Here is a 13885-nt window from a genome sequence, read left to right on the forward strand (position 1 = left end):
CTATTCAGCTATAAATTCCTACAGAGCTGCAACTTAGTAAGTTGTGATGAACACAATACCAAGCATAAAAGGTAATTAAAGCACAGAATTTCCATTCCATTCCATTCTCTTCAAGTTGTTTATGTTACTATTACTCTGCATACATGTTTAATAACTCTAAATTTAAAACAGTATCAGTTTTCTTTTCTTTTTTTCTTTAACTTTGCCCCTGAACAAACCAAAAATTAGAAATCTGCTAAGGACAATGTCGATTTTATTTCCCACAGTGGTTACTACCTAGCAGTCATCTAGATAAAGGAAAGAATCCTTAAAACAGATACTCAGTCATAAATATCATTCAATATAAAGCACAAATGAAAAACTTTAATTATATCCTCAGATCCATCATAAAAGTTACCTGTGACTCATGACCATTAAATAACAAGAATTTTACAGAGACGGGGAAACTGAGTAGTCAGACTCACATAGTACGTCATTTATCCCCATATACAAGTTTCAAATCTGAGCCTCAACAAAATGGCAAATTAATACATTTCATGGACTTTCAAGGTCACCAACAAACAGATCCACAAATATTAAGTCAGTACATGGCAAAAGTCTACAAATGGAGAGACAGAGCTTGGTTTTTTAAATCTAAGGACTAAATAATGGAGTGCAAAGCATCTGATTAGTTAAGTTTCAAAGTAAGCACTACGAAGATGTTTTATTATCCAGGCTTGCATTTATAATTTTATGATCATGTTATCAAGATTACCAAGCACTTCAGAAATTATCTCCTTTTTGCTGCAAGAATTACTTCTGGACTGTTCTTAGTAAGTAGTTTCGGCCGGGTGAGGTGGCTCACGCCTATAATCCTAGCACTTTGGGAGGCCGAGGCAGGAGGATCACTTGAGGTGCTCAAACTCCTCACTTAAGGAGTTCAAAACCAGACTGGTGAACACAGTGAAACCCCGTGTCTACTAAAAATACAAAAAATTAGCAGGGCGTGGTGGTGTATGCCTGTAATCCCAGCTACTCGGGAGGCTGAGGCAGGAGAATCACTTGAACCTGGGTGGTGGAGGTTGCAGTGAGCCAAGATCGTGCCACTGCACTCCAGTCTGGGCGACAGAGCGAGACTCTGTCTCAAAAATAAAATAAAAAAATAAGTAGTTTCAATCTTCATTTCCAATGGTAGACAACTCTAATCATCATCAGGCCTACTTTCCTTATATCCAGCTAATAATGATTCCCCATTTGATTGTTACCCTTTGGTCCTAGTTGTGTCCTCCGGTACAAGAAACACATTTATTTCTTTTCTTACAGAGAAGCTCTTTAAGTATTTTTAAGGCAGCTATTATGTCACACACACACACACACACAACCCCCTCCTTGGTTTTCACTTCTCTAAGCTAAACATTTTTGATACTTTCTAGTACTTATATGACATAATTTTTGGACTTTATCAATCCAAGGTATTTCTTAATGTCCCTCATAAATTATGGCACCCCAAATTAAACAGGGTAATTCAAATGTGGCCTGATCAGCACAAAGAGAGGAATAATAATTCCTATGATTTGAATCATTCAATTTGTTATTAATATTTATGTAGCCAACTAAACTTTCTTAGAATCCGGATCGCACTTGGTAAATGTGAGGTTAAGTAAATCTCAAATCCTTTCCTTTTTTTTTTTTCTACTAGAAAAAGAACTACTTAACATGTATTGAACATATGCAACGACCAAGGCACATTTTTTTCTCACATAAACCAATTTAGAGCTAGCTCTCACAGCTTGCAGAAAAACATAGAAATTAATTGATTTCAAACTTTACCCATCTGTCCCGTGATGATGACCTGGTTTGAATAAGTTCAAGGTTCTTGCAAGCAAGTAAACGACTTCGAACTTTGTATACACAACGGTACACTTCTGATAAGTGTTTACCAGGTTGATATCTAAATGAAGAACCAAAATAGAAAAGTTACCTAATTTCTAACATCATGAGAGCAAATATTTGTCTGAGGATAGTTTTAAGTTACTTGCCGGCTTTCTCCACATGCTTGACTAAGTAAGTTTGTGTGTTTCAGAAGAGCTGCAAGAACAAATCTAGACACAGTGTCCAAGAGTGACTCATTACTTAAAGTTGCACTGTCCCAATCTGAAAATAAAAATGATGCATTGACATTTAAAAGGGCTCAGAAAACAGTTCAGAGGTAATTTTTATAGCTTTAGTCATCCAACACCTGAATTTTATCATCTTTCTAAACAGTTACTTAACAAATGCACCTCATTAGATCCCACTTACTGTTCCAAGTGCTGCGGATACAGCAGTGAACAAAACTAAATCCCTGATCTAACAGAGCTTATATTCTTAGGAGGAGGGGGGCGGGAGAGAATATTAAAAAGAAAACATTAATATGACAGTAAGCGCTATGAGGAAAAATAAAGCAGGGTAAGAACAGGCACTACTGTATATGTGGGATTACTATTTTATATAGGGTGGTTTGGGAAAGTTTCTGATAAGGTTACATTTGAGCAGAGATCTAAATGAACTGGGGGAAGAAGCCATGTGAAACTGGGTCCCCTCAGAAAAACCTAGTGCAGAGGATCTGGGATGGGTTCAAGGAGGCCAGTGTGGCTAGGGCAAACCGTGCATGCACGGAATGGGTAGAAGACATCAGAGAGCTGGCTGAGGACCAGATCCCAATGGCCTTGCAGGCCAGTACAAGTCCTCCAGGTTTTACTCTGAGAAAAATGAGAAGCAGCATTAGAAGGCTTTGAACAGAGATACGACATGATCTGACTTGTATTTCTGACAGCTCGCTCTGCTGAGTGGAGAACTGACTTATAGGAACAGCAACAGCAGAAGTAATTATTGCAGCAATACAAGGGAGAAATGATAATGGCTCAGAAAAAGGTAACAGCAGCGAAGGTAATGAAAAGTGGCTGGAGAGTCCACATGTATTTTGAAGGTAGAATCGACAGGATTTGTTGATAGATCAGATGTGTGATGTGAGAATATGAGAGAAGTCAAAGGTGATACTAAATATATTTAAAATGTAGTTGGCATTTACTGAGAAAGGAAGACCACAGGAGCAGTTTTGAGGGTAAGAAGCTGGAATCAGGAGTCTAGTTTTGAATACTTCCCATTAGACATTCTAGAGGAGATAGCGAGTAAACTAATCGCGTATACACATATCTGGTATTTGAAGCCATAAAAGTATATACTGTGAATACAAGTACATTTAAGTGGGTGAGAAATGAAACAACATTTCTTCAAATAGAAACAAAGACATGTAGTTGAAAACCCAAACAACATTAGATGATGAGGACTAGTCAGGCGCTTTTTCTTCCCATTCTTTTTTTTTTTTTTTTTTTCTTAAAGAGACAGTCTCACTCTGTGGTCCAGGCTGGAGTGCAGTGGTGACTGTATGGCTCACTACAGTCTCAAAACCCTGGGCTCAAGCGATCCTCCCGCCTTAGCCTCCTAAGTAGCTGGAGCTACAGGTGTGAGCTACCACACTTGGCCTCTTCTCATTCTTTAATTCTATGTTGGCACACTAGTATTGTACTTTAACAATGTACATTTAACAACGTAGTACATTTCAAATGGGGGTGGGAGAGTTATTGTCCACTCTGCTCCCAGAGGGACTGCTAGTCTCTGTTCATTTGACAGATTTGCTAAATGTCTGGGCTACTTATAAACAAAACAAAACCAACCTCAAATTAATTTTGGTTCTTAAGTCCTTCTTAAAACTCTCATCTCCAGAGATAAAAATGTTATATGTTGGTTTTCATTTCAGTATGCCTAAGTCAGAAATTTAAGTTCAGACTTATCCTGCTTTATTGGTAAAAAAAAATTGACAAGGACAAATATGCCAGATTTTAAGAAAATCTTACAGCCCACAGAGAATCTTAGAATGACAGTCTGTATTACGTACTAATTTTTTCCTCATCAGGCTCTTAAGAAATCATCTGTTCCATGGAATTGCTTGCTATTCTGAGAACTGCTATGACTAAAAAATCCAACAAGACTCCATTTCAAGGAACCTAATATTCAATTTTAAAAGCACACTAAAATAACACCCTTTGTTGTGTTTTAAATTTAGCAGGTATTATTCTCCTGCGCCATTTTAAAAATAATGGGTTCCTTTAAAACACCTTCATTAAAGTTATGCTCATTTCATACCAAAAAACAAAGAACGTTTCCACTAATTAGGAATAAAGTCTATGCTTGCAATGTACAAGCAATACAACAAACGGACCCATACAACAAGTTTTTATTCACCTTATATCTAGATTTTTTTTTAAGTTCTCACTTCAAGGTAATAAGTGATAACGTGGTATAGAAAACCTAACTGCATATCCCAAGAAAATGTTACAAATAAGAAATATCAGAAAATACACCTCAGAAAGTAAACTTTTTTCCTCCTCATTACTTTACTATTTCACCTCTGGTAGGAGTCACCATAACAGAATGAATGAATAAATGATTAAGAAACAAAACGGGGCCAGGTGCTGTGGCTCACACTTGTAATCCCAGCACTTTGGGAGGCCGAGGCGGGTGGATCACCTGAGGTCAGGAGTTCGAGACCAGCCAAGGCCAACATGGTGTAAACCCCATCTCTACTAAAAATACAAAAATTAGCTGGGTGTGGTGGTGCACACCTGTAATCCCAGCTACTTGGGAGGCTGAGGCAGGAGAATCACTTGAACTGGGAAGGCAGAGGCTGCAGTGAGCTGGGATCACACCACTGCACTCCAGCCTGGGTGACAAAAGCGAGACTCTGTCTCAAAAAAAAAAAAAGAAACAAAATGGATGAGATTAAACATTCAAAGGTGTCATCTTACTGGTAGATCTGAATAATACATATCTCATTTCATTTTCTTTATAAAAAATAAAGGCCAATAAAAAGTAAAAATGTATTTATTTTTGCCATTTTTATCACACAAGAAAGAAAATCCAAAAAAAAGGGACAAAACTAATGACAGGATAAGAGAATGACACAGAGAAAGAAAACTAGAGACAGGCGATTCTGAACAATTCTGATCATTGTTAAAAAAAAAAAAAAAAGGAGCTAAAAACAAATCAGGTACATTCTTTGAAAATATGTACATAAAATTAATTTTCTTTGTTGTTGTTGTTTTTTGATACAGAGTCTCACTCTGTCACTCAGGTTGGAATGCAGTGGTACAATCTCGACTCACTGCAACCTCCACCTCCTGGGTTCAAGTGACTGTTGTGCTTTAGCCTCCCGAATAGCTGGGATTACAGGCACACGCCACTACGACCGGCTAATTTTTTTCTATTTTTAGTAGAGACAGGGTTTCGCCATGTTGGCCAGGCTGATCTCGAATTCCTGGCCTCAAGTGATACCTCCCACCTCAGCCTCCCAAAGTGCTGAGATTACAGGCGTGAGCCACTGTGCCCAGCCTATAAAATTAATTTTCTTAATCAAATAATATTAGAAACTGAAATACCACCACAAACTTGCATAGTACTTTACCATGGTACTTAATAGTATATGTTATCTCAAACTGGTATCTTCACCAGTACTCTAGAGTAGGCAAAATGTTTTATAGATGAAGAAATACTGACCACACCTAGAGCTAAGACTTCTAAGTACACATCCTTTCAATTAAACCAAGGCTTGCAAAGGGAAGATAATCGTTAAACAGACTCTTAATCGTTAACAGATCCATTTACATAGCATGGAATACAACAGTCCTCCCTTATCCATGGTCTTGCTTTTCATGGTTTCAGTTACTTGCGGTCAACTGTGGTCCAAAAATATTAAATGGAAAATTCCAGAAATAAACAATTCTTAACTTTTAAATTGCATGCCCTTTTAAGTAGTATGATGAAATCTCACCAAGTCACTTAGTAACCCTCTTGGTTATACAATCTACTGCCGCAGTATCACAGTGCTTGTGTTCAAGTAACCCTTATTTTACTTAATACTGGCCCCAAAATGCAAGAGTAGTAATTCAGTTAGCATATTATTGTAATTGTCCTATTTTATTATTGTTGTTGTTAATGTCTTACTATGCTTAATTTACAAATTAAACTTTATCATGGGCAAGTATGTACACACAGGAAAATAAGTAATGTATATAGAGTACGGTACTACCTGTGGCTCCAGGCAACCTACTGGGAGTCTTGGAACATGTCACCCGCAGATATACGGAGACTACTATACTTTAGTAAAATGATTACCTACAAATGTATTATATAAATCTCAATTTTCACACAGTAGGTTTAAGTGGAATACATGTATATAAAAAAACAGTTGCACTATTTTCCACAAAGGGAAAAACAAATTGTTTAAAAGTGTTATTCATAAAATACCTTTTCCTACGCGATCCCTATGAGTTTCACTTACATATCTTGCAAATATATTTGTGAGCACTATGAGCTAACCACAAATTTACTCCCTTTAGCTTATTTATCTTACCTTTACTAACAGCATAGTCCTGCATGCTGATCCAAAGGCTTCGGGCAGGCTCTTTAGAACAACCCAACGCCAAGTCTACATAGACAGCAATTTCAGGCCGCAATTTATAATCAAAAGGCTTCTGTTCTTCATTTCCAGAAAGTGCTACTTCTAACAGGCAACTCATACATTTATCTAAAAAAAATACTCACGTTACCAATTTTAACATCATAAATTTTGGTGCTACAAATAAAATCTTACCACATTTATTTAATGATTATGAAATGATAAACTTCAAACCATTTTAAGTAAACGTTACCAAGGTAAAGTCCTTTAATGTTTTACAGTTGGAGGTGGTAACAACCCTCTTACATTCTCCAGAAGGATGTGACACTCCACCAACTGTGACACTCCAAAAAAAACTCTGGCATTTTGCAGTCAAATGTTTTACCTCTGAGCTATACCCCCAAGCTCTGGCATTTTGGCAAGCAGAGGCCAAAGAAACTAAATGTCCTACACATGCAACAGTCTTGTGTAACAAAAAACCACCTTGTTCAAAACGGAATGATACCCTCTTTGAGAAACGAGGAAACACTGAAAAAGAGACTAGAGCATTTTTTTATAGACTTAAGTAAAAATAATCAGTTAAAAATTGATCCATGTAAAAGATACCATGAACAATTTCTCAACTGATATTTGTACAGGTGGTTCCTAACTTTCCAGTGGGACATTTGACATTCAGAATTCATTTCACATTTAAAAAACAAAGAAAACCATGTTCTAAGTGATGATGAGGTTCTTGGGCTAGTATCAAAAATCAATTTAACCCATAATATAACTAAATTACTGTATTGTTATAATTTTACAAGGGATAATACCTTTTTCTAATACATACAAATAAACAAAATTTTAATAGTTTCATGATTTTATAATTTAAAAAGTGAAAATAACATTAAACAGAAATTAATTTTATTCATATTAAAGGCCAGTTTAATTGAGTAAATATAGAAGAAATATGAGGAGGGTAGAGATAGAGATACTTTTGTTCTCAGGAGGTCCTTTAGGACTGTCACAAGGTTAAACACTGACAGCAGTGGAACTATCTTTATCATGTTAAATACCCCCTTGAAAAACCATGATTTTACTGTCTTTAACAAAATGTTTCATAAACACCAGTCCAGCATCATCAGCCATGGCCAAAATCACTTTCTGGTTCATAAATGAAATGATGAATGTACACTCATATTTGGAAACGGAGGAAAATCCTCAACTGCTTCCCTCACTCCCTCTCTCCAACCCTCCAAATCCCAAAGCATACTCTTTCTTTTTGTTTTTTCTTTTCTTTTCAGCTCTCCTTCTTTTCTCCTTTCCTCTCAATCTCTCTTAGACTTTCCTTCATGGACATATTGAGTCTCTTTCTCTTATCAGAGAAATAATAAATTTTAGAACTAATAATATCATGTAGCCTGTCTAATCCGAATCATTATTTTATAGAACCAAAATGAGAAGCCTAGAGAGATTAAAGGACCAATTCTAGATAAAACAACTGGATTACCTGGGGTACCAGGTAAGTCTTCATGTTCAGTCTAAGAACTAGTCTGCCAGCAATATATACAAATGGAAGATGATGCAGAAGGGAAATCTTAAAGGCACTTTAAGTGGCGAAGAAAAAATTAGGACATAATATAATGTCAGCATGAAAGCAAGACAGGCTGGGAGGAAAAGAGGCTGCCACTCACATGTGAGGGGTGCTGCACTGATAAGTCATGGTTAAGTACTCTTACAGGGCTTTACATTCTGTGAAGCAGTTTCATAACCTCCAAGTCTTGGAAGATAAGTGATGAAGCATTGAGTTAGATGACTTGCTCAAAATGAGTGATAAATATGACAGAGTAGGACCAGACCTACAATTTCTATTTCCTTTGGGGGCTCTTTTCACCATACTGTGCTGCAGAATTTAACCATTTTTCTTAGGGCTCCAAGTCATAGCCCCAGATTCCCTACACTGCTCATGTTGCAATTGGTGCCTGTCAGTTCTCTATTCAGCAAACTCAGAATAGAGAAATCTTCAACTGAGGTACAAACAGGCATGTATTTTAAATGCTGCAGAGAAGCACATTACCCAATTGAGGAGTGTCCATTTCTACACCATCACTGAACAGTGGCGTTTTCATCCAATATGCAGTGTCCTGTTCCTCTGGAGACACGGGTGAGCCCTGAAGCATGCCACCAAGACATCGCCCAATAAGGAGAGCAATTGTTCTTTCTAGATCCACAAGCCATACCCAGGACTGAGCTGGCTGAGGTAATGGCAGACCAGCAGGATCAATTAGTTCTGGCCCTCCTAAAGACAAAATCATTAGTTATTGTGTCTTTATCTAGTACTTTTAAGATTCAGAATATTTCTCATGGTCACCTACTGTAATGCAGTAAGATACTGATGTAAAATACTTTATGATGAAAACACAAATTATAATACTTTCTGTATTTTTTCTCTTTACCAGACTGATTTAAAATAATATCCAGAGAAGTTATGCTATCAAACAAAATTTTCCTTGGTAAAGTTACTAATTTTAAGATAAACATTAAAACAACATATGACAACATTATTCCGATCAATTATATTCCTACTTTTCATTATCCAGACCAAAATTCACTATCTTTAGGGAGTACTCTGAGTTTTTTCCTCCAAAATCAACATACAAATTTATCCATTAAAATGACATTCAAGATTGTTTAATGCTTTTTAAGGCTTGAATTCAGAATTGTCTTAATACTAAGCTCCAGACCCATGCTTTCCTTTTTTTAGGGGGTGGGGACAGAGTCTCGTTCTGTCACCCAGGTTGGTGTGCAGTGGCGTGAACTTGGCTCACTGAAACCCCTGCCTCCCAGGTTCAAGCAATTCTCCTGTCTCAGCCTCCCAAGTAGCTGAGAGTATAGGCGTGCACCACCATACATGGCTAATTTCTTTATTTTTAGTAGAGGGGGGTTTCACCATGTTGGCCAGGCTGGTCTTGAATTCCTGACCTCAGGTGATCTGGCAGCCTCAGCCTCCCAAAGTGCTGGGAATACAGGTGTCAGCCATCACACCCGGCCCAGACCCATGCTTTCTTATTGTACATTTGTTCTTAGAAGTTCTTGACTTCACAAAATGACAGCAATAAGGAACCCATACCAATGAAATAAAAAGAGATTAACAAATCCAAAAAGTAGTTATTTGAAATGATAATGGATAAGTTATCTAAAAGGAAAATGGATAAACGATTAATAAAATTACTCAAGAAAAAAGATGGCACAAATTCAAAAAATAGGAATAAAGCAGATATAACCACAGATATACTAGAGATTTTTTAAAACCATGAAGATTATAAACAACTTTATGCCAATAAATTTGAAACCAACAAAATAACATTCCTAGAAAAATATACATTTCCAAAATGGACTGGAGAAGAAACATAAGATGGAAGGGAACATTAACCACTAAAGAATGAAAATTGTCAGAGTCTGTCTACAAACAAAACACCAGGGCCAGATAGTTTCATAGATAAATTCTTCTAAACCTTCAGGAAGAGATAACCCCTACCTTACACAAATTATTTCAGTGAACAGGAATAAAAGGAAGTTCCACCTTCATGGTATGAGATTAGTGTAATTTTGATAGTAAACACTAGGAAAGGATAGCATGAAAAAATGAAATTATAGAAAAATATCAGTTATAAACACAGATGAAAAAAATAAAATAAAATGACACCTTACTCACCTGATAGAAATAGACCGAATCTTAGCAAGTTCTGAGACACTTTAAAAAAGAAGAAACTGGCCAGGCGCAGTGGCTCACGCCTGTAATCCCAGCACTTTGGGAGGCTGAGGTGGGCGGATCACGAGGTCAAGAGTTCAAGAACAGCCTGGCCAACATGATGAAACCCTGTCTCTACTAAAAATACAAAAATTAGCCAGGCGTAGTCGTGCATGCCTGTAATCCCAGCTACTCGGGAGGCTGAGGCAGGAGAATTGCTTGAACCCTGGAGGCAGAGGTTGCAGTGAGGTAAGATCGTGCCACTGCACTCCAGCCTAGGTGACAGAGCGAGACTCCACCTCAAAAAAAAAAGAAAAGAATAAACCTGGAAAAACTCCATATAAAGCCTAATCAACATCCTGATATGGCTGTAAACTTGACACTTGGACTAATTGACACTTGATCACTGAACTGTATAATGTTAAAATAAGATAGGCCCTCAAGGTCATCTTTACAACCCCAGCGCTTTTCCTTTTATGCTCCAGTCCAGGATTCCTTCCAATAAAATAAGAGGCCTTACTTAAACCTGAAAAGTTTTTAAGATTTCAGTGACGAAACTCCTTTGATAGCCTTGGGATAGATAGACTCCAATGGAAAAACACAGTGATGTGTGCAACAGGAACAACTTTTGTCAAGGGCATTATTTGCTCTTTTATTGTCTTTACTTACCATGAAGAGGCCACTGTAACTCCTGGTCTTCTAAAAGATCAGCAGCTGGCAAGAGTCTATTAAGGCAATCAAGAGGTGGCAACAAGTCGAGGAGGTAACTCAATAAAGGCCGAGCCACTGACACAGGGAGTAACAGCAGCGAGTTAACAATCTGGCAGAGCATACTGCCAGCAGCTGAGACGTATATCACATCTATGAAGGGAAAGAAATTAAACATGGGACAATCGTTTCAAATGAACTTTAAAAAAAGGAACCTAAGAAATATTATTTTAGCCTGGAACTAGAGTAGACTCATTCAATAATTATCTGTTGAACACCCACCTGGTAGCTGATGTAGTATCAGTGTTTATTCACTTTCAGAAAGTACACCAACAAACACTTTATAGCAAAGCATATGCATCCTCCATACCAACAAATTGAAAGGATTATAAATGTTTTCCTTAAAATGCATTATCAATTTCTCATTCGTTAATTTATCTTCATTTTATAATTTACCCAAGAAATATTTACTGACATACCAGGCACAGTTCTAGGTGAGAGGGATACAGCTATGAGCAAAGCAGTCAAAACTTCCTGTCCTCTAGGTGTTTACCTGCTAGTGAGGGAAAGTTTTCATATTTTTTAAACTAAATTTACTTTTTTAAAAATCGAGATCACCTTAAAACATGTGTTTTTATAATCCGTATTGGTTTTAAATCAATTTTGTTTCAATATTTCATTGTATATCAGGGCAGAGAGGGCCATTCAGAAATGAGCTCAGTTTGAACATATTTTAGTTGCTGTGGAACAGCCAAATGGAGGTATCTAATGTGGAATGGTTTCAGTTTCACAGCTTGTTCCTTTCATTCTTTTTTTAGTGGGGGAACTTCAGAGGTGGCTGGTTTTATATAAACATTAAATTTTGGTTGTCTTTTGGATAACAAAGAAAAGACACCCAGTATGCAATTAAAGAATGGCTCTAGGACTCAGGAAAGGTGTTCTCAGCTAGATGGAAATACAGGGGTCATTAATATATACATGGTTGTTAAAGACACTGAAACTAGATAAGACCATTGGGGGAGGAAAGAGAATTGAAGGCAAAATTCGGAGGATGCTCAACATTAGAGGGCATGTCCAAGGAAGAGGAGCCTATAGAAACCCACCGAAAAAGAGGAGTCAGAGGAAAGAGAAAAAAGGACTGTGACTACACAGAAGCCCAAAGAATTTCAAGAAGGAAAGTGAAAAAATGGTAAATGCTGAAGAGAAAGGTAAAGAAACAACAGGTTTAAAAAAAAAAAAAAGAGAGATTAAAAAATCTTACTTTATGCCATTTAAAATTAATCTTTTTGAGTTTATATCATCCAGTGCCTTTAAATTAGGCCTCTGTCATGCCAAGTAGACTCTTTTCAAGAGCAGTCACTGCTAACACTACCCTCAAACCAAGACTAAAGGAATCTTCAATAGAAAGGAGATTCAAGACCGTTCCTATTCGTCAGAGGCTTCTGGTCCTCTTAAGACTTTGGAAAGGCAAGTATTCTTGCTTCTTAATGACTGATTAAATTTGAAATGAAATACCAAACTCACCTCTTAACTTTTGTCCAACACTGCCATTCCAAGGACTTTCTTTGAGCAAATTTGCAGAACGTGAATAAATATCTGTGGCATGAGGCAACAAAAGCTGAAGATGTTTATGAAGCAATGCCACACTGCTTGAGTTCTAAGGAGAAAAAAAGTTCCTAAATTACTACTTTGAAAGATTCAACATACAAAAATACCATGGCCTATCCAAATATCTGAGTTTCAAGGTCCTGATAGATCACCATAAAAGACAAATAATCACATACCTCACTAATGTTATTGATATGGCAAAATGCCAGCAGCTGTTTCTGTAGTGAACATAGCAGTTCATGAAGATGAGCAGGCTGACTGTTTTCTGATGATGATGTTCCAAGTAGAAATTTATCACTATTCTTTTCTAGCTCGCCAAATGCTTGATCCTAAAATGACACACACAACCTACCATAAATCTGATTTAAGCAGCATTATATGGGCCAGGTGCAACGGCTCATGCCTGTAATCCAGCACTTTGGGAGTCTGAGGCAGGCAGATCACCTGTAGTAAGGAGGCTGAGACCAGCCTGGCCAACATGGTGAAACCCCGGTCTCTACTAAAAATACAAAAATTAGCTGGGCATGGTGGCGGGCGCAGGAGGCAGAGGTTGCAGTGAGCCAAGATTGCGCCATCGCACTCCAGCCTGGATGACAAGAGTGAAACTATGTCTCCAAAAAAAAAAAAAAAGGGCCGGGCGCAGGAGCTCACACCTGTAATCCCAGCACTTTGGGAGGCCAAGGTGGGCAGATCACGAGGTCAGGAGATCGAGACCACGGTGAAACCCCGTCTCTACTAAAAATACAAAAAATTAGCCTGGCATGGGTGGTGGCGGGCATCTGTAGTACCAGCTACTTGGGAGGTTGAGGCAGGAAGATGGTGTGAACCCAGGAGGCGGAGCTTGCAGTGAGCAGAGATCGTGCCACTGCATTCCAGCCTAGGTGACAGAATGAGACTCTGTCTCAAACAAAACAAAACAAAAGCATTATATCCTTTCACCCATTACCAATTTTTAAATATTTGCTATAATCCTTATGATACTAGCTATTAGATGGTAAAATTCATCAAGCTACTTCTATTTTTTTCCATTAAAAAAAATAAAAGCAGCTGGGTGCGGTAGCACACACCTATAGTCCCAACACTTTGGGAGGCCGAGGTGGAAAGACTGCCTGAGGCCAGGAGTTCAAGACCAGCATGGGCAACACAGCAATACTTCATCTCTACAAATTTTTTTTTGTTGTTTGTTTTTAATTAGCTTAGCATGGTGGTGCACACCTCTAGTCCCAGCTACTTGAGAGGCTGAGGTGGGAGGACCACTTGAGCCCAGGAGTTCGAAGCTGTAGTGAGCTATGATGGTGCCACTGTATTCCAGCCTGGGCAACAGAAAGCCTGTCTCTAATAAAATTAAAATTAAAAAAGAGATA

At 37.8% G+C, this 13885-nt stretch overlaps 1 protein-coding gene across 17 annotated transcripts in view; it reads right to left on the reverse strand.

Moving 5' to 3' along the window:
* HERC1 (HECT and RLD domain containing E3 ubiquitin protein ligase family member 1) overlaps positions 1-13885 on the reverse strand; it is a 224297-nt gene that overhangs the window by 105279 nt on the left and 105133 nt on the right. For 14 of the 17 annotated variants that reach the window (XR_012415025.1, XM_073995967.1, XM_065548019.1 and 11 more), the window contains exons 15-21: positions 12698-12850; positions 12438-12570; positions 10875-11066; positions 8532-8753; positions 6431-6604; positions 2019-2133; positions 1810-1930 (exon numbers count right to left, since the gene is read on the reverse strand). Coding sequence is in view for 16 of the 17 variants with exons in the window: in XM_073995967.1 (XP_073852068.1) it covers positions 1810-1930; positions 2019-2133; positions 6431-6604; positions 8532-8753; positions 10875-11066; positions 12438-12570; positions 12698-12850 (1110 nt within the window). In the remaining variant the exon portion in view is untranslated. Of the gene's footprint in view, positions 1-1809; positions 1931-2018; positions 2134-6430; positions 6605-8531; positions 8754-10874; positions 11067-12437; positions 12571-12697; positions 12851-13885 lie in introns of those variants that run through there. The other 3 variants (XM_073995975.1, XM_073995974.1, XM_073995973.1) reach the window with 2 other exon arrangements.

Source organism: Macaca fascicularis, chromosome 7, assembly GCF_037993035.2.
Source record: "Macaca fascicularis isolate 582-1 chromosome 7, T2T-MFA8v1.1".
NCBI classification, from domain to species: domain Eukaryota; kingdom Metazoa; phylum Chordata; class Mammalia; order Primates; family Cercopithecidae; genus Macaca; species Macaca fascicularis.